This window comes from Bombina bombina, chromosome 6 (genome assembly GCF_027579735.1).
Source record: "Bombina bombina isolate aBomBom1 chromosome 6, aBomBom1.pri, whole genome shotgun sequence".
NCBI classification, from domain to species: Eukaryota; Metazoa; Chordata; class Amphibia; order Anura; family Bombinatoridae; genus Bombina; species Bombina bombina.
This window is the reverse complement of record NC_069504.1, coordinates 1,048,142,686-1,048,165,070: the sequence shown is the minus strand read 5'-3', so window position 1 is coordinate 1,048,165,070 and position 22,385 is coordinate 1,048,142,686. Positions and strand designations below refer to the sequence as shown.

Here is a 22,385-nt window from a genome sequence, read left to right as displayed (position 1 = left end):
CCCCAAAGAAATCAGCTCTTTTACCTGTAAAAAAAATACAAACAACCCCCAACAGTAAAACCTACCACCCACACAACCAACCCCCCAAATAAAATCCTAACCATTGCCCTGAAAAGGGTATTTGGATGGTCATTGCCCTTAAAAGGGCATTTAGCTCTTTTTCATGTGCCCAAACCCCTAATCTAAAAATAAAACCCACCCAATAAACCCTTAAAAAAGCCTAACACTAACCCCCAAAGATCCACTTACAGTTTTTGAAGACCCGACATCCATCCTCCAACAAAGCCGGCAGAAGTCCTCAACGAAGCAGCAGAAGTCTTCATCCAACTGGGCAGAAGTCTTCATCCAGACGGCATCTTCTATCTTCAAGACATACGGCACGGAGCATCCTCTTCAATCGACATCTTCTTCCGAATGAGGTTTCCCTTTAAATGACATCATCCAAGATGGCGTCCCTTAGATTCCGATTGGCTGATAGATTTCTATCAGCCAATCGGAATTAAGGTTGAAAAAATCCTATTGGCTGTTGCAATAAGCCAATAGGGTTGAGCTTGCATTCCATTAGCTGATTGGAACAGCCAATAGAATGCAAGCTCAATCCTATTGACTGATTGCAACAGCCAATAGGATTTTTTCAACCTTAATTCCGATTGGCTGATAGAAATCTATCAGCCAATAGAAATCTAAGGGACGCCATCTTGGATGACGTCATTTAAAGGGAAACCTCATTTGGAAGAAGACGTCGATTGAAGATGATGCTCCGCGCCGGATGTCTTTTTTACAGGTAAAAGAGCTGATTTATTTGGGGCAATGCCCCGCAAAAGGCCCTTTTAAGGGCTATTGGTATAGTTTAGTTTAGTTTAGGCTGGGTTTTTTTTTTGGGGGGGGGGCTTTTTTTATTTTGATAGGGCTATTAGATTAGGTGTAATTAGTTTAAATATCTGATAATTTCTTTTTTTATTTTGTGTAATTTAGTGTTCGTTTTTTTTATAATTTAGGTAATTGTATTTCATTTATGTAATTGATTTAAATGTAGTGTAAGGTTAGGTGGTAGTGTAAGACAGGTTAGGTTTTATTTTACAGGTACATTTGTATTTATTTTAGCTAGGTAGCTAATAAATAGTTAATAACTATTTAGTAACTATTCTACCTAGTTAAAATGAATACAAACTTGCCTTTAAAATAAAAATAAACCCTAAGCTAGCTACAATGTAACTATTAGTTATATTGTAGCTAGCTTAGGGTTTATTTTACAGGTAAGTATTTAGTTTTAAATAAGAATGATTTAGGTAATGATAGTAGGTTTTATTTAGATTTATTTTAATTATATTTAAGTTAGGGGATGTTAGGGTTAGACTTAGGTTTAGGGGATAATAAATTTAGTATAGTGGCGGCGATGTTGGAGGTGGCAGATTAGGGGTTAGTAAATGTAGGTAGGTGGCGACGATGTTAGGGGTGGCAGATTAGGGGTTAATAATATTTAACTAGTGTTTGTGATGCTGGAGAGCGGCGGTTTAGGGGTTAATATTTTTTATAGTGGCGGCGATGTCTGGAGCTGCAGATTAGGGGTTAATAATTTTGTATTTGCGATGCGGGAGGGTCTTGGTTTAGGGGTTAATAGGTAGTTTATGGGTGTTAGTGTACTTTTTAGCACTTGTAGCGTAAAACCCATAACTACTGACTTTCAGTTTACGGTATGGATCTTGACGGTATTGGCTGTACCGCTCACTTTTTGGCCTCCCAGGCAGACTTTTTGAAAGCTGCGGGCATTACGGCCAAAAAAGTGTGCGGTGCAGCTAAACCTGCAAGACTCGTAATACCAGCGGTAGTGAAAAAGAGCCTTAAAGTGAAGGTAAAGTTTTCAGAGTTGGAACACATCAAAGCATTTGTTAATCCTTAGATAAGTTAATTGCTAACTTGTTTTCTCTATATAATTTATATTTTGCAAAATATAAAGATTTATAATTCCCTACCGTTTCTATTATTGACTCCTCCCAAACCCTATTTCCTGCTTTTCTGATCTTTGATGTATAGAGCGGTCCCACCCGCTCTATACATCTCTCTAAAGCGCGTTCACGACATCCCTCTCCATCGCGCATGCGCTAACCAGCAAACCCCTTCTGAATTGCGCAAATTAAATTACTTAAAACAAACAGTTCAAACCCGCTCCACTAGCCCTGTGCCCCCTTACCACACTTCCGACACAAACAGCGATATCTGTTTACTTCATGTGTCCGTGGTATCTCTACGAGGCTGACATCCCTGTGGAGCTGGAAACTCTACTCCTCCTCTTTTTGGGGGTGTGTGTCCGTCTTGGCCAATCTCTAGTCAATGCGGCAACGGATCCTGCTCCAATCACATTGCAGGATACCGGTTTCATCGGGCGGCTCAGCTGATTCCAGGCAGGTACACAAAGAAAATGTTTGCCAGATAAAGGATATATTAAAACTCAGTCTTTATTAGCATCTTTAAAATTGCACAGTCTTTGTAGTACTGCAACAGAGTAAAGAAATCACATAGGCAAACTGGCGTAGCACAGAACGGGTTAAGTGTTCCGGCTTAAACAGCTGTAGTCAAAGCCTGATTTCTTTACTCTGTTGCAGTACTCCAAAGACTGTTGAATTTTAAAGATGCTAATAAAGACTGAGTTTTAATATATCCTTTATCTGGCGAACATTTTCTTTGTGCACCTGCTTGGAATTAGCTGAGCCGCCAGATAAAACCGGGTAAAAGTAATTTCCTCACCGCTTATAGCCGTATTGTCTGTAGGAAGCCTAGTTCTTTTTATTTTTTCCAGATAACAGTACGCATGCGCGAATCTGGAGCGCGCATGGAGTCAAACATGAGTAAAGAAAAAATATAGCGCATGCGCATATATTAAAGGAGGCGAATGACGTTGTTTCACGGCCGCCTAACGGCCAGATTTTTAATAGGCTAACATAACAACGTGATCCACACAGGGAAAAAAAAGAAAAAAAATCGTGTTGAATTTGCAGACCATCAAACAGTGAGTAAAAAAGGGCATAACTTTTTTTACACTCATAATTAAAAAAATTGATGAATTAAACTCATATTTATTTTGAGGAAAGCATATTATTCCGGATAGAGATGAAGGTAACTTTACCTTCACTTTAACGCTGCTTTTTCACTCATACCTCAAAATCAAAAAATTAAGATCCCAATCAGTAAAGAGAAGGATACTTAAACCCACAGCGCTGTGTTTACTGCTTAAAATAGTAGCAAAAATAGTAACAAAAGGTCAAGTGTTACTAACACAGCTAAATAGCTCAAATGAAATGATTGTATCAAATATAATGTCATTTAAATGATGATTATAAATCAAATATATGACACATGTAGAGGCAATAGTGACACTTGAGTAGTTAATTGACCCAGAAACTGCTGTTTATAATAAAAAACGAAATATTTATTACGTTGATCAGGCGTATTAAATGCTATATATGCAGCATCCAATAATCATATAAAAATATAAAATAAAAATAAAGTATAATAAACATTAACAATCACAAATGCAATAGAACAGGATGGGTCCGGTTTACAGTCACTAACGGCAAATTTCCCTTGGAGTCAGGAGGAGCTGAAATGAGAATGATCCCAAATCAAAAGCAGAAAGAGAGCAACATATAAGGTGTACACTTTTACTTACACCGTAATGATTCTCTGAAGTTTGGAAGATTTTCCCTTTCTTTATCATCAAGGAATTTAAGTTGAGTCCCTCTGTGAGCCGTAGTTTTCACTCATACCGCAAAACTCGTAATCTAGCCGTTTGATTGCTACGTCTCATTGAATTTATTTTATATTTCAGTAATTGATATTTTTTTATAGTGAATTTCTTCTGTTATGTGTGATCAGTCCACGGGTCATCATTACTTCTGGGATATAACTCCTCCCCAACAGGAAATGCAAGAGGATTCACCCAGCAGAGCTGATATAGCTCCTCCCCTCTACGTCAGTCCCAGTCATTCTCTTGCACCCAACGACTAGATAGGATGTGTGAGAGGACTATGGTGATTATACTTAGTTTTTATGACTTCAATCAAAAGTTTGTTATTTTATAATAGCACCGGAGCGTGTTATTACTTCTCTGGCAGACTTTGAGGAAGAATCTACCAGAGTTTTTACTATGATTTTAACCGGAGTAGTTAAGATCATATTGCTGTTCTCGGCCATCTGAGGGAGGTAAAAGCTTCAGATCAGGGGACAGGGGCAGATGAATCTGCATTGAGGTATGTAGCAGTTTTTATTTTCTGAATGGAATTGATGAGAAAATCCTGCTATACCGTTATAATGACATGTATGTATACACTTCAGTATTCTGGGAATGGTACTTCACCGGAACTACTTTGTTAAAGGTCACTAATCTTTTTAATAAGTATTATATCATGTTAAACGTTTTTGCTGGAATGTAGAATCGTTTACACTGCTGAGGTACTGAGTAAATAAATGTTTGGGCTTTATTTTCCACTTGGCAGTAGTTTATTTTGAATTGTGACAGTTTCGTTTCTCTTCACTGCTGTGTGTGAGAGGGAGGGGCCGTTTTTGGCGCTCTTTGCTACGCATCAACAATTTCCAGTCAGCTATTATTTTTCCTGCATGATCCGGTTCATCTCTGACAGATCTCAGGGGTCTTCAAACTTCTTGAAGGGAGGTACATTCTCTCAGCAGAGCTGTGAGAATTTTTTATATTGACTGTGGATAAAGACGTTACTCAATAATTTTTATGTCAAATTTAGTTATGTTATCTTACTAATGGGAACAAAACCTTTGCTAAAAGTTGTGTTGTTTTAAAGTTGATGCTATAACTGTTCTCAGTTTATTATCTCAACTGTCATTTAATCATTAATCGTTTAAGTACCTCTTTGAGGCACAGTACGTTTTTGCTAAAAAAGATTATAACCAGGTTGCAAGTTATTGCTAGTGTGTTAAACATGTCTGACTCAGAGGATATCTGTGTCATTTGTTCCAATGCCAAGGTGGAGCCCAATAGAAATTTATGTACTAACTGTATTGATGCTACTTTAAATAAAAGTCAATCTGTACAATGTGAACAAATTTCACCAATCTGCGAGGGGAGAGTTATGCCGACTAACTCGCCTCACGCGGCAGTACCTGCATCTCCCGCCCGGGAGGTGCGTGATATTATGGCGCCTAGCACATCTGGGCGGCCATTACAGATAACATTACAAGATATGGCTACTGTTATGACTGAAGTTTTGTCTAAATTACCTGAGCTAAGAGGCAAGCGTGATCACTCTGGGGTGAGAACAGAGTGCGCTGACAATACTAGGGCCATGTCTGATACTGCGTCACAGCTTGCAGAGCATGAGGACGGAGAGCTTCATTCTGTGGGTGACGGTTCTGATCCAAACAGATTGGATTCAGATATTTCAAATTTTAAATTTAAATTGGAGAACCTCCGTGTATTACTAGGGGAGGTCTTAGCAGCTCTCAATGATTGTAACACCGTTGCAATACCAGAGAAACTATGTAGGTTGGATAAATACTTTGCGGTACCGGCGAGTACTGACGTTTTTCCTATACCTAAGAGATTAACTGAAATTGTTACTAAGGAGTGGGATAGACCCGGTGTGCCGTTCTCACCTCCTCCAATATTTAGAAAGATGTTTCCAATAGACGCCACCACTCGGGACTTATGGCAAACGGTCCCTAAGGTGGAGGGAGCAGTTTCTACTCTAGCTAAGCGTACCACTATCCCGGTGGAGGATAGCTGTGCCTTTTCAGATCCAATGGATAAAAAATTGGAGGGTTACCTTAAGAAAATGTTTGTTCAACAAGGTTTTATTTTGCAACCCCTTGCATGTATCGCGCCGATTACGGCTGCGGCAGCATTTTGGATTGAGTCTCTGGAAGAGAACCTTAGTTCATATACGCTAGACGACATTATGGACAGGCTTAGAGTCCTTAAACTAGCTAATTCATTCATTTCGGAGGCCGTAGTACATTTAACCAAACTTACGGCTAAGAACTCAGGATTCGCCATACAGGCACGTAGGGCACTGTGGCTAAAATCCTGGTCAGCTGATGTTACTTCTAAGTCCAAATTACTTAATATACCTTTCAAGGGGCAGTCCTTATTTGGGCCCGGTTTGAAAGAAATTATCGCTGACATTACAGGAGGTAAGGGCCACGCCCTACCTCAAGACAAAGCCAAAGCTAAGGCTAGACAGTCTAATTTTCGTCCCTTTCGGAATTTCAAAACAGGAGCAGCATCAACCTCCACTGCACCAAAACAGGAAGGAGCTGTTGCTCGTTACAGGCAAGGCTGGAAGCCCAACCAGTCCTGGAACAAGGGCAAACAGGCCAGGAAACCTGCTGCTGCCCCAAAGACAGCATGAACCGAGAGCCCCCGATCCGGGACCGGATCTAGTGGGGGGCAGACTTTCTCTCTTCGCCCAGGCCTGGGCAAGAGATGTTCAGGATCCCTGGGCGCTAGAGATCATATCTCAGGGATACCTTCTAGACTTCAAGTTATCTCCCCCAAGAGGGAGATTTCATCTGTCAAGATTGTCAACAAACCAGATAAAGAAAGAAGCGTTTCTACGCTGTGTACAAGATCTGTTATTAATGGGAGTGATCCATCCGGTTCCGCGGTCGGAACAAGGACAAGGGTTCTACTCAAACCTGTTTGTGGTTCCCAAAAAAGAGGGAACCTTCAGACCAATCTTAGATTTAAAGATTCTAAACAAATTCCTAAGAGTTCCATCGTTCAAAATGGAAACTATTCGGACAATCTTGCCCATGATCCAAAAGGGTCAGTACATGACCACAGTGGATTTAAAAGATGCTTACCTTCACATACCGATCCACAAAGATCATCACCGGTATCTACGGTTTGCCTTCCTAGACAGGCACTACCAGTTTGTAGCTCTTCCATTCGGATTGGCTACGGCCCCAAGAATCTTCACAAAGATTCTAGGTGCCCTCCTGGCGGTACTAAGACCGCGAGGGATTTCGGTAGCTCCGTATCTAGACGACATTCTAATACAGGCTTCAAGCTTTCAAACTGCCAAGTCTCATACAGAGTTAGTTCTGGCATTTCTAAGGTCGCATGGATGGAAAGTGAACGAAAAGAAGAGTTCTCTTTTTCCTCTCACAAGAGTTCCATTCTTGGGGACTCTTATAGATTCTGTAGAAATGAAGATTTACCTGACAGAGGACAGGTTAACAAAACTTCAAGATGCATGCCGTGTCCTTCATTCCATTCAACACCCGTCAGTAGCTCAATGCATGGAGGTGATCGGCTTAATGGTAGCGGCAATGGACATAGTACCTTTTGCACGCCTACACCTCAGACCGCTGCAATTATGCATGCTAAGTCAGTGGAATGGGGATTACTCAGATTTGTCCCCTACTCTGAATCTGAATCAAGAGACCAGAAATTCTCTTCTATGGTGGCTTCATCGGCCACACCTGTCCAGGGGGGATGCCATTCAGCAGGCCAGACTGGACAATTGTAACAACAGACGCCAGCCTACTAGGTTGGGGCGCTGTCTGGAATTCTCTGAAGGCTCAGGGATTATGGAATCAGGAGGAGAGTCTCCTTCCAATAAACATTCTGGAATTGAGAGCAGTTCTCAATGCCCTTCTGGCTTGGCCCCAATTAACAACTTGGGGGTTCATCAGGTTTCAGTCGGACAATATCACGACTGTAGCTTACATCAACCATCAGGGAGGGACAAAAAGCTCCCTAGCAATGATGGAAGTATCAAAGATAATTCGATGGGCAGAGTCTCACTCTTGCCACCTGTCAGCAATCCACATCCCGGGAGTGGAGAACTGGGAGGCGGATTTCTTGAGTCGCCAGACTTTTCATCCGGGGGGAGTGGGAACTTCATCCGGAGGTCTTTGCCCAAATACTTCGACGTTGGGGCAAACCAGAGATAGATCTCATGGCGTCTCGCCAGAACGCCAAACTTCCTCACTACGGGTCCAGATCCAGGGATCCGGGAGCGGTTCTGATAGATACTTTGACAGCACCTTGGAACTTCGGGATGGCTTATGTGTTTCCACCCTTCCCGCTGCTTCCTCGATTGATTGCCAAAATCAAACAGGAGAGAGCATCAGTGATTCTAATAGCACCTGCATGGCCACGCAGGACTTGGTATGCAGATCTAGTGGACATGTCATCCTGTCCACCTTGGTCTCTACCTCTAAGACAGGACCTTCTGATACAGGGTCCGTTCAAACATCAAAATCTAACTTCTCTGAAACTGACTGCTTGGAAATTGAACGCTTGATTTTATCAAAACGTGGTTTTTCTGAGTCGGTTATTGATACCCTGATACAGGCTAGGAAGCCTGTTACCAGAAAGATTTACCATAAAATATGGCGTAAATACCTATACTGGTGTGAATCCAAACGTTACTCCTGGAGTAAGGTTAGGATCTCTAGGATCTTGTCCTTTCTACAAGAGGGCTTAGAAAAGGGTTTATCGGCTAGTTCATTAAAGGGACAGATTTCAGCTCTGTCCATCTTGTTACACAGGCGTCTGTCAGAAAATCCAGACGTCCAGGCCTTTTGTCAGGCTTTAGCTAGGATCAAGCCTGTGTTTAAAGCTGTTGCTCCACCATGGAGTTTAAACTTAGTTCTTAACGTTTTACAGGGTGTTCCGTTTGAACCCCTTCATTCCATTGATATAAAATTGTTATCTTGGAAAGTTCTGTTTTTAATGGCTATTTCCTCGGCTCGAAGAGTCTCTGAGTTATCAGCATTACATTGTGATTCTCCTTATCTGATTTTTCACTCAGACAAGGTAGTTCTGCGTACTAAACCTGGGTTCTTACCTAAGGTAGTTACTAACAGGAATATCAATCAAGAGATTGTTGTTCCATCCTTGTGTCCAAATCCTTCTTCAAAGAAGGAACGTCTTCTACACAATCTGGATGTAGTTCGTGCCCTCAAGTTCTACTTGCAGGCAACTAAAGAGTTTCGTCAAACTTCTTCCCTGTTTGTCGTTTATTCTGGTCAGAGGAGAGGTCAAAAAGCTTCTGCTACCTCTCTCTCTTTTTGGCTTCGTAACATAATACGTTTAGCCTATGAGACTGCTGGACAGCAGCCTCCTGAAAGAATTACAGCTCATTCCACTAGAGCTGTGGCTTCCACTTGGGCCTTTAAGAATGAGGCCTCTGTTGAACAGATTTGCAAGGCTGCAACTTGGTCTTCGCTTCATACTTTTTCCAAATTTTACAAATTTGACACTTTTGCTTCTTCGGAGGCTATTTTTGGGAGAAAGGTTCTTCAGGCAGTGGTTCCTTCTGTATAATGAGCCTGCCTATCCCTCCCGTCATCCGTGTACTTTTGCTTTGGTATTGGTATCCCAGAAGTAATGATGACCCGTGGACTGATCACACATAACAGAAGAAAACATAATTTATGCTTACCTGATAAATTCCTTTCTTCTGTTGTGTGATCAGTCCACGGCCCGCCCTGTTTTTAAGGCAGGTAAATATCTTTTAAATTATACTCCAGTCACCACTTCACCCTTGGTTACTCCTTTCTCGTTGATTCTTGGTCGAATGACTGGGACTGACGTAGAGGGGAGGAGCTATATCAGCTCTGCTGGGTGAATCCTCTTGCATTTCCTGTTGGGGAGGAGTTATATCCCAGAAGTAATGATGACCCGTGGACTGATCACACAACAGAAGAAAGGAATTTATCAGGTAAGCATAAATTATGTTTTTTAGTGAGCACTACACTGTAACTTATATGTCTCTCCTGTACATACAGAAATGTAGGTTACACTGTACAATGTAGCCTTGTGAAAGACATATTTCTCATCTTATTCTTTGTCCCACGTGCAGATATCTACAATTACTAGACTTGTGCAGCTACAAAAAATGCGCTTTTTGTCCAAATCTTTCTCAACGAATTTCCCCAAATATTTGTGAAACATTTTAATTTATTTTTGTTAAACAAATGAAACAGTTCACCTGTAGCATTATACTTTCCTTTTAGCACGCTGGAGAGTCACACTAACCCCGATCCTTCTCAAACCCCCGGGCCACACTAATAGGAGACTTAGCGATACGGATCCCAGGGCCTGCGTTAAAGGACCAAGGCTCTTGGATCTGCTGCCTAAGCCTCCTATTAGACCAGAGCTCTAAGAAGGATTGGGGTTAACATGGCTCTCCAGCACAATAGAGATAAGTATTTACCTTAAAGGTAATTTAAAGAAAAAATTCTCTATATTTTTTTTTTGTTTTCTTTAAATTTCATTGCTGCATTTATTCGGATATTTGTTTTGTAAAAACAAAACCAATATCTGAATGCACATCTCTAAATTACCCATATTTTATTTACTGGCATATCTGGAACACTATATGGCAGCTGTGTTTGCAACAATGTTTTTAACAGTATTATACATACAGTGCTTAGGAAATGTGCATGCTCCTGAACCAAGAGAAAGAGGTGCTCTTGATAATAAAAGAAAATGGGCTTGTAGAATCTTAATTGTAAAAGTTTAGTCGTCTTCCATATCTCTTTAAAGTGCTATTATAACTGCTTTTAGATCCTGTCCCCTACACTCATCAAGTACACAAGTCGCTTATGGTTCTGTACTTAAAGGGACATTCTGGTGAAAACTGAAATGCACATAAATTAATTCAATTTTTTGGATAAAAACATATTTACAAATACACATGTATTGTCAACAAAACTTCTAGTACAGTTATCACTGTTTTAGTGTCAGCATTTTTGCCTGCACATGCATGTGAAGCATAGCTAGATATTTTTAGTGCACCAGCATTTTAAATATTGTAGCTACTTGGACAGCCAGTGTGGCTTGTATTATGTCTGCAATGAAGCAAATTGAGTAGGCATTCCAAATTTGGTTGTAATGTCCCTTTAAGGGTACATATAGTTGCCCCATACCAGTATAAGAGGTCTTAATTTTAGGCACACTACTACACGATCGGTATGACCAATTTGTCCTTCATACCTAGCTCCTCAAGATTATACAATTTCTTCTCCTTTTCCAGACTTTATGGATAACAAACTACCAGGAGCAGTATGGAATGGGGAGTCCGTGACAGCCCAGCCTCTTATGGAGAAGGAAAAACACAATAAGGAGATCACTGATATGATAGAGAGAGGACATTGGAACAATAAACTGGAATTTGTACTGTCTGTTGCTGGAGAAATTATAGGACTCGGGAATGTGTGGAGGTTTCCATATCTATGCTACAAAAATGGAGGAGGTGAGAATGCACAAAAGGGGATACTAGATAAGAGTGTAATTAAAAAATATATACTTGCAAATAACAAAGGCGGCATGCTACTAATAATGTAAAAAAACAACAACAACAAAAACACAAGGGTTCAAAAACATAAAAGGAAAGCAGAGAATGCAGAATTTCCAGTAAAATCTACACAAACATACTGGACAATATCCACTGAGTTGCCTGAATGTCATGTAAATATAAAGGCCTCCTATGTCAATGCATTATTAGAATAGTGCTCAATTTTATGGACTAGATTAACTAAAGGCTGGGCAGACAAGGTTGGACATCTCTGTGTCTGGCATCATGCCTTGTGCAATGCCATCCCCCAGCCAATCGCATGAGCAGGGGCTGTCAATCCCCCTTATCAGAGAAGTCCAGGGGGATTGACTAACACGACTTTAGAGTTGGCATTGCAGGTTAAGAAACAGGGGTCTGATGACTGCTGGTTCTTGACAATCAGCTGCAGGCTTGCTCATGTGGGTCTGAAGCCGAAGGCACTCCAAACCTGCATTCACAGCTTCTTAAATGGATCCCTATGTGTTACTGGCAACAATGGATGCGCTTTTGGAAGTCATGGACTTTTTACATCCCTCGTCTGTGTTTGCTTCTGGCAGTTGAGATGGTAAAATTGCTACAGTGTACGTCTTACTGGCAGCCCAACAGGTAACTTCTTTTTACTTGTAAGTTACTGGAAACCAAGGAGGTAAAATCACTGCTGAGGTTTGAAAAATATGCATGTTGGGTGGGAACTAAGGTAGAGCTTTTGGGAAGGGCTATTGTGTGACCCTTATCTACCACCCATGCCCAATCAACTACAGGTTGTCAAGTATTTTTGTATAGGACAGCTGGCAAGTCAACCTTATTGATGGGCTTCAGTGCTATAGGTCTCATCTGACATGGATATTTAACTAACAGGAGTTGTAGACAATGGCGTCTGGTCTGAGGTCTCCAGGTTCCCAGGTTTATATACGGGTCACAATTATTGTTTAGAAACTAACATATGCAAATCAACTCCTTAAAAGATGCAGAAGTCTTCTAATAATACAATAATAAAGGTATGCACTTGAGATAAGCGGCCTGCGTCAATGTTTTATTTGAGGAGGGTAAGATGACTCTGCTGTTAGAATATAGGATTTCAGGTTTTAAGACAAATGGGAAAGAGACTAATCTAGATGTGTCAAGCAGTTTGTCTGCATCAGTATTCTATGATCCTGTTTCATTATTTTTGTAAAGGTTATGCTCTTTGACACCCCTAGGTCATATATAAAAATGAAATGACAGTCATATACTAATTATGGAAACAAATAAACAAATACAAATTATTCTAAAGTATTTATAAATAATTCTTTAAACTATTTGTATAATTATGCTGCACTTTACCCATTTTTACACATATTGTATTTAGTCTTAATTCACCCCCCCCATTTAGCATCCAAAACACGCTAGTGTGTGTAGACATCCCACTTGACAAACTCTACATGAAATTATGACATTACTCGTCTAATAGAACTAAAGGTGTATATCGTTGCGCTCTTGGTTTGTTGCTGATGTTACCAATGTGACATGGTGTGAAAAATGATTTCCATATATTTTCTCAAAGTTTGCTTTGGTATGATATAAAAGAAAAGGACAGATATTCTGTAAGGAACAGGTTCAGTATTAGGACTATGACACTATTTTTATTTCACTCTGTTATGGGCTGTTATGGGCTATTTTTTTGTATTGCGTCATTCTGAGGTTGCATCATTCTGAGGTTGAAAGAACTGTGATTAATGGCTTAGTCTGGCGGTATTGCTGCTAGCACATCACTTCTTTTTTTGTGCTTGTTCATGCAGGTTACAATATGTGTGTTGCTTTTTGGTAAATTAGTGTTGATATCCACCATTTTATATATTGTTTAATAAAAGTTTATGTTTTAACTTCATTCTGAGGGGAGCTGTTAGTGATCACACAACTTCTTACCATTGTCACACCTTTAACAGTGTGACATTTTTTTCAATTTCTTCTGGGCCATGCCTCTGTTCTTCTTTGTTTCTGAATCAGGAAGAAACAGTGTATAGACATTATGTTCACTTGGAAATCACTGTGTCACTGCTGTAAGAATAACTGACAATATGGAGTATGGATATTTTTTTTAATACTTTCCATTGGGAAGAATTTTCTCTAAGATTGTGCACCTAACATCATATCACCTAGCTATGGAAAGTCTGATTTTTAAACAAACAAATAAAACTTTCTTTATAACATCCAAAAGAGTGCTACAGATATTCACAGAATTAGCCTTCATGGAGCTCCAAATACAATGACTCATTCAAAGTGTGTGTTTTGAAATAGGATCAAAAGGAAATATGAATCATGACAATAGATTCTGTTATTTGAGAAGTATGAACTGCTATTGGGTTGGGAAATGAAGGACCTTATTATGGAATTATCATCACTACTTATCTGTAATGGAAAGGACAGGCTGTATGGATTTAAAACCCCTTCTTATCTATTTCTGTGATGAAAAAGACATGATTTGTATATTTCACACACTTCCACATATTTCCAAATACTTGACAACTGTGTTCTGATTTTTCATTCCTGGTTTTAGGCCTCCTGTCCCAAATTATAATTATTTTGGGGTGATAGGGTCTGGTAGTTTTGGTCAATAGTTTGCAACCTGCTTATTTGAATGCTAAAGTGTCCATTGAAATGTTCTCACATATTTTCAGTTAGGTTCCAAAATATCTCCTGTTATCTAAATTTGTTATAGGAAGGACTAACTCATATATCAGCTCTCTTTCTATTTTAAGAACCTTTTATTTTAGATCATTAATCAGCTTGTAGGGAAGGCTGGATTCATTTTTCATTACTTTTTATATAATTTGTAGGGACAGTGCTCTAGGGACCATATATATTTCCTTGTATCATTTATTAGTGGTAGAAAACACTTTTGTAGAATGTGATAATTATTGTTAAGCCTGAGAGAGGGTTAAAGGGACATAATACTCATATGCTAAATCACTTGAAACTGATGCAGCATAACTGTAAAAATCTGACAGGAAAATATCACCTGAGAATCTCTATGTAAAAAAGGAAGATATTTTACCTCACAATCTCCTCAGCTCAGCAGAGTAAGTTCTGTGTAAAAAGTTATACTCAGCTGCTCCCAGCTGCAGGTAAAAAAATAATAAAGAAAATGAAGAAATGAACAGCAGCCAATCAGCATCAGCAGTGCTGAGGTCATGAACTCTTTTACTGTGATCTCATGAGATTTGACTTAACTCTCATGAGATTTCATAGTAAGCTTCCTTTAACCTGAATAGGGAAATAATATGAGAGTGCACGAGGCTCATCCCCTAAGCTGTCCCAGGACAGTCACACTAATAATGCTGCTTAGAAATCCTTTACAATGGGAGGTGGCTACTGAGGAACTTTTGAGGTAAAATATCTTTCTTTTTTACATAGAGATGTTCAGGTGAAATTTTCTAGTCAGCTTTTTACAGCTATGCTGCATCACTTTCAAGTGTTTAAACATTTGGGTATTATGGCCCTTTAAATAAATTCTAATGTGCGACATTTCAATTTTGACATTTGAAGTCCCACAACATTGTAAGTATGCAATTTTGAACCACAACATTACATGTGTGACTTTTTGGTAGACTACAATAAGATTCACCATTCTTATTATATATCCTTTTTTAAATGTGTTCATTTTGCTGTAAAACTTCATAGATAACCTAAGTGATTCAATTGAAAATAAAATCCCAAGGAACCAATGTCTATTTTCTATTTTGTTTTGTCAGTCTGTTTAGGTTAGCATATGTAGCCATTTCACTTTATTAGCAAATGTTTTGGTGTACAACATGTGACAAAAAAATATTATGTCACCTTGTCACTTCATCCTATTTATGAGTTACATAAGACATAAGATTATTCAATTCTGAGAAAAAAAAATATTTGCCAGGTTTGAGAACAGCTTAAGGATCTGTTGCAGGGATCAGGCTTCTTCCGCCCACTCTCTGATTGGCTGTACTAATGAAGGTGGAGTGGAGTGTAGGGGCAAGGGAGGGGGCAGACTGGGAAGGCTTTGACTAGAAATACTTCTTTCATTCTCCTGGCAGGTCCAAAGTCTACATGCAGGGTGCTAAATCAATAGCAAGATGCAACTCTGCACTTCAGTCTTCAAATATTTCAAATATTTAGGGCCAGATTACAAGTGGAGCGCTAAATATCGCTTTCTTCAAAGCGATATTTGCGTTCCCCTGAGTCATACCAGAGTATGTTAATGTGCATTGGTATTACAAGTTGACGGCAATTGTTGGGAAGCATTGTGCTCCCTAGAGCGGACTTCCATTGGCTCAAATGGGAGCATCGTTTTGATGCCATCATACATGGCACAGAACCAAAAGGCAGCAAAGGGGGTCAGTTGCGCATCAATGGCAACTAATTGTAAATATATATGTATATGACTATTTATATACATATATATATTTATGTGTTTATATATGTATATACACATATTAACACATACAAATAAATGTAGATAAGCATATATATTTACAAGGAACACACAGTTCTCATAGACCACAATGTAAAGGCACATTTTAGTGACAATTTCTAATACCCCATTCCCACCAAAATACTTGTTTTATTAAAAAATAAAAATGCTACAATCTTTATTTTTAATAAAATACACTACACTGTATTTTGGGGGCATTTGGGGCACATTTATAAAATTAACCAGAAATCTGGTTTTTATATTTGCAAATAATATCAGCAATTAAACACTGTGGGGGATATTTATCAACCGTCATCCGCAAATACGCCAGAATTCCGCAGCATAATTGTTGCAAGCTTGATCTGACCTAGTTATCAAAGCCTACAAACATTGACATTTGTGACGTAACATACGATCTGCCGGTCTCAATCCGACGCAGATCGATGCTTACGTCATTACAGATGTTCCGAATACACATTCGGCTCTATTTGACCCCTTTTCCCATTTATCAAATTTCTAACAGGTACTCTCGAGGCTATTCCGGCCCAGCGTACCTGGTTTTCAATCCGCCACCCTGGAGGCCGCGGATACCATAGAAATCAATGGGGGTCTGAAAGCATCGAAAGCTTATGTTCGATGCTGCCAGATATCCCATTGATTTCTATGGTTGAAAACAAGTAACGTTTACAACTAACACCCTAATTTAATCTCTGAGTCTAAACACCAGTGATCTGCCACCCCCGACATCGCCGCAACCTACATAATGTTATTAACCACTATTCCGCTGCTCCCCGCCGCAACCTAAAAAAGTTATTAACACCTATCCCGCTGCTCCCGGACCCCACCGCCACTAAATAAATGTATTAACCCCTAAACCTCTGGCCTCCCACATCACTACCACTAACTAAACCTATTAACCCCTAAACCACCAGCCCCCCACATCGTCATAAACTAAATTAAGCTATTAACCCCTAAACCTAACAAGCCACTAACTTTAAATTAAAATTACAACATCTCTATCTTAAAATAAATTTAAACTTACCTGTAGAATTAAAATAAACTATTTTAAACTATTAATTAACCTACCCTAACTATTATACTACAATTTAATTAAACTATCAATTAAATTAACTAAATTACATATTAAAAAACCCTAACCCTACTCAAATTATTTAAATCTACTATTAAACATTATTAAAAATTACTAAATTACCAAAAAAAATAAACGCTATTCCAAAAAATAAAAAACACTAAATTACAAAAAAAAACACATTATCAAAAATAAAAAAGAATTACACCTAATCTAATAGCCCTATCAAAATAAAAAAGCCCCCCCAAAATAAAAAAAACACTGGCCTACAATAAACTACCAATGGCCCTTAAAAGGGCCTTTTATGGGGCATTGCCCCAAATAAATCAGCTCTTTTACCTGTAAAGAAAATACAAACACCCCCCAACAGTAAAACCCACCACCCAACCAACCCTCCCAAATAAAAAAAATCTAAAATAACCTAAGCTCCCCATTGCCCTGAAAAGGGCATTCGTATGGGCATTGCCCTTAAAAGGGCATTTAGCTCTTTTACCTGCCCAAACAATCCACTTACAGTTATTGAAGTCCCACTTGAAGGATCCATCCAGCCGGCAAGAAGTCTTCATCCGGGCGGCCTCGTCCAACTTCAACCAGCCAGCGAAGTCCTCATCCAGGCGGCAAGAAGTCTTAATCCATACGGCATCTTCTATCTTCATCGATCCAGCGCGGAGCGGGTCCATTCTGAAGACATCCGGCACAGAGCTCCTCTTTATACAGTCGCCGCCGTAAACTGGAACTTCAATGCAAGTGACGTCATCCAAGATGATGTCCCTTGCTTTCCTATTGGCTGAAAGGTTCCAATCAGCCAATAGGATTAGAGCTGATTGGAACAGCCAATAGGATTTTAGCAGCTCTAATCCTATTGGCTGATTGGAACCTTTCAGCCAATAGGAATGCAAGGGACGCCATCTTGGATGACGTCACTTGCATTGAAGTTCCAGTTTATTGCGGCGACCGTTTGAAGAGGAGCTCCGCGCCCGATGTCTTCAGGATGGACCCGCTGCGCGCCAGATGGATGAAGATAGAAGATGCCGTCTGGATGAAAACTTCTTGCCACCTGGATGAGGACTTCGCCGCCCAGATGAAGACTTCTTGCTGGCTAGATGAATCCTTCAAGCGGGACTTCAATAACTGTAAGTGGATCGTTGGGGGTTAGTGTTAGGTTTATTTAATTTTTTTTTGGGTGGGGTTTATTTTTAGATTATGGTCTGGGCAATGCCCTTACAATTGCCCTTTTCAGGGCAATGGGGAGCTTATGTTATTTTAGATAGGTTTTTTATTTGGGGGGGATTGGTTGGGTGGTGGGTTTTACTGTTGGGCGGTGTTTGTATTTTTTTTACAGGTAAAAGAGCTGATTTCTTTGGGGCAATGCCCCACAAAAGGCCCTTTCAAGGGCCATTGGTAGTTTATTGTAGGCTAGGTTTTTTTTTTTATTTTGGGGGGGGGCTTTTTTATTTTGATAAGCCTATTAGATTAAGTGTAATTCTTTTTTATTTTTGATAATGTGTTTTGTTTTTTTCGTAATTTAGTGTTTTTTGTAACTTAGCGTTTATTTTTTTTTGGTAATTTTGTAATTTTTAATAGTAGATTTAAATAATTTGAGTAGGGTCTGGGAGCGGCGGGATATGGGTTAATAACTTTATTTAGGTTGCGGCGGGGTCCGTGAGCAGTGGGATAGGGGTTAATAACTTTATTTAGGTTGCGGCAGGGTCCGGGAGCAACAGCATAGGGGTTAATAACTTTATTTAGGTGGCAGCGGGGTCCGGGAGCTGCGGGATAGGGGTTAAATATTTTAGTATAGTGGCAGCGTTTAGTGACAGGGTATAAATAAAGTTGTGAAAAAGCCAAATAGACACAACATCGATGACTGTTAGTTACCAACAGTCCGATTCTCATCGCCCTGTACTTGGTGCGCGTCTTTTTGCCGGCTCTTTTATAAATATGGAGATCGTATTCAGTTCCGTGTCTGCGATGTTAGGCGAGCGTATTGGTGCCGGCGAACGCAGCATAGTTGAGGCGTTGATAAATATCCCCCTGTAAGTGATTTGCAAACAAAAAGTGTTTAAAAGCATTTGGACATTTTATTTATTATCATGATATTAAAGGTTTTGAAAATAAAGACCAGGCCAGTAATATAATGATATATGATGAGTATGCTTACATATCTCCTTTTTTGTATCTCCTGTTTGTTTCAAATTTGGGCTAGAAATAAGCTCCTGCACTGGTTGGTTAGGGGTGGGAAAGTTTCTGTTAAGGGTCAGATAGTAAGTGATTCAGGCTTTGCCTGCCTAGAGGCAAATTTAACCTCTTAAGGACAAATGACGGAATTTTTCCGTCATAAAACAATTGAGCAAACTGAAAGCTGTGTCCTTAAAGGGTTAAGGATATTATGTAGGTACTTCATTAATAAGAAAGAAAACAAATTTCCACAAATTGCTGCTGACAAAATATATGAAACAATTAAATGAGTCACTTGGAAACTTACTTTGGTTGCAACCTCATTTTGATTTATTACTTTTGTGAAGAAATTCTACTGTGATGAGATTCCATTTTATATTTCATAATTTTTCTAACTGTGGCTTTGTTTTGAGTTGGGAAAATTGTGTCAACATTAGGGATGGGCGAATGTTTTGCAACATTCAAAAAATGAAACAAATTTTAACACATTTGTTCATTCATGTCAAATTTTGAATGTTTGTACAACATTCGTTTAATGTAAAAGTATTTCTAATGCTTTCTTTAAATGTAATATTTGATTCAACGTTTTCTAATAATTTAATTCGAATTATGCAATATTCAAATTTGAAAAATTTGAATTGATATATTTGTAATATTATTTCTTTTGCTATCTTTAAATGTAATTTGCAAATGATGCAATATCTAAAGTAGAAACATTCAAATTTATATATTTGTAGAAAACTATAAAAAAGTAGGGGGCACCCTTGTTGAACCTTGTGTAGTGTACTCAGGCTATAAAAATAATAATACAACTCCAAGCTGATGGAGATATAACAACAAAACTTTACAATGGGTAATAATAGTAAAGGTATCTATAAAAAGCTGCTAGATATTATATATAACACAATGGTAGCCTGATAAAGTATATGAAAGATATGTCCTTATCTGGAACCCTTTATGATGACCAAAATTGACCTGTAGAAAAATGTATTAATTAGTATTCCTCAGTGTCTAACATTAATCAAGTCTCAAATTAGAGGTGATGATGTCCACATTGGTAGATGGTGGATCAGGTCAAGGCAACTATCTGTAGAGGATCAAGGCCACGATCCAGGATCAGTAATCTGCCAACAACATAAAAGGACAGAAGCGCCACATGGCCCAATATTGTTTGGTGCAATGGAGATAATAAGTGTGGTAGATACACTCACATTTGGTATGGCACCCCTATTGGTGCAGAAGAAACAATTTGGGATCAATAGCAGTCACCCAGAAGACTGACCTCCGGTGGATATTCAATAATCTGTAGAAGCTGATACAGAACACAAAGGTGCCTATATGGCCTAGTATTGTTTGTACAGGCAAGGTATATAATGGTATAAAATACACTCACATTTGGTAGAGCACCTCCCTTGGTGCAGTCAAGAGAAGCTGGGATCAATACAGTCACCCAGTAGACTAGTGTCCGGTAATCAGGAACTCCCAGTGATCCAAAGAATGAAGTGTAGATAAAAAGTGATAACAAATAATAGTAGTAGTCTGGCAGTAAGTAGTAAGTATATAAAAGACTTACTTTATTAAAACTACAAACTGGAAACTCTGTGACTGGGGAAACGGGGTCACTCCCGAGAAACGCGTCGCTTTATTTCTCTATATACCATAAGAGATTTGATTTTAACACACCAGCTGTAATGTGCTACATTACTGGCTATTTTATTTTGTATAATAAATGCTAGTTTTATGATTCACTAAGTCTGGTGTGTGCATCAATCTCTTCTAAGTAACCCAGAGGCTGTCTAGCCTTTCTCCCTGTTCCAACCTCTAGGACACTATCCAGGCAAGGACTGCCTTGCAGGACATCCATCTTTCCAGGACATCACGACGGGGATTCGTTTACACAGCCAGCTGGTTTGCTGTTTAGAATACCAGCCTGCCTCTAACAGGCACAAGAGAGTGCCTTCACGTTTGTGAGTATCCTGTGTCTTGTCCAGATTTACATCTTGGTATCCATTGATCTACACATGTGGCGCCTTTGTTTCTGTTTTTTACAGTTGTCCATATAAGAAAATTACTTTATTAAAATATTACAAATACTAGCAACATGTTTCTCAGCCAACCGGGGGCTGTTTCATCAGGCTTAATAAAATGAATGATTCACACTTGCTATATATGCCAGACATACATACCTAAATAATAAGCAACACCTGGAGTGGGTGTTGATTAATTAGACCAATCATGTGAGTCAGTTGAACAAATCAAATGAGACCACATTGTGTGACCTCACAATGTAAACAAAGATACAATATCATGAATAAAACAGCCTAATATAAATATTTACAATCCAAGATAATGATTTTATAAGTGTGAATCATTCATTTTATTAAGCCTGATGAAACAGCCACTGGTTGGCTGAGAAACGCGATGCTAGTATTTGCAATATTTTAATAAAGTAAGTATTTTATATACTTACTACTTGCTGCCAGACTACTTACTATTATTTTTGATCACTTTTTATCTATACTTCATTCTTTGGATCACTGGGAGTTCCTGATTACTGGACACTAGTCTTCTGTGTGACTGTATTCATCCCAGCTTGTCTGACTGCACCAAGGGAGGGAGGTGCTCTACCAAATATGAGTGTATTTTATACCATTATATACCTGGTCTGTATAAACAATACTAGGCCATATAGGCACCTTTGTGTTCTGTATCATCTTCTACAGATTATTGAATATCCACCGGAGGTCAGTCTTCTGGGTGACTGCTATTGATCCCAGATTGCTTCTTCTGCACCACTAGGGGTGCCATACCAAATGTGAGTGTATCTACCACACTTATTATCTCCATTGCACCAAACAATATTGGGCCATGTGGCGCTTCTGTCCTTTTATGTTGTCTTGATATATTTGTATCCAATATGTGTCAATTTACTAAATTCCCTACCACATGAACTATTGAACTTCTAAATAGTATGTGTTAAATCGAATGTTACATTCAAAATTGGAATGTGGATATTTGATCTAATTATGAAGATTTGAAAATAAAAGTAACTTTTGAAAACCACAAATAACATTCGATTACCGAATTTTAATGGATTTTCATTCTTATCAACATTCAATTGTACAAAAGAATGTCCACAGGATTATTCATTCTGCGAAACGAATTACACTTTCAACAGATTCGCCCATCTCTAGTCAACATATATTATAGTGTGACAAACAGCAATGCAAAGTGATTCCTGTGCCACATGCGGCCTCTGTCTCAACTACTCCAATGCTACTTTGTAAGCCATAGACAATAAATAACTGAATTAGAGGGCTTTTCAAAAACAGAAAGCAGGCATGATTTGGCCTCCAGCACCTACTTTTTTTTT

At 39.0% G+C, this 22,385-nt stretch overlaps 1 protein-coding gene across 2 annotated transcripts in view; it reads left to right on the top strand.

Moving 5' to 3' along the window:
• Window positions 1-22,385, top strand: part of SLC6A13 (solute carrier family 6 member 13) — a 215,582-nt gene that overhangs the window by 29,059 nt on the left and 164,138 nt on the right. For both annotated transcript variants that reach the window (XM_053718822.1, XM_053718821.1), the window contains exon 2: window positions 11,019-11,237. In XM_053718822.1, coding sequence (XP_053574797.1) covers window positions 11,024-11,237 — 214 coding nt within the window. In that variant the 5' untranslated portion in view covers window positions 11,019-11,023. The remainder of the gene's footprint in view (window positions 1-11,018; window positions 11,238-22,385) is intronic.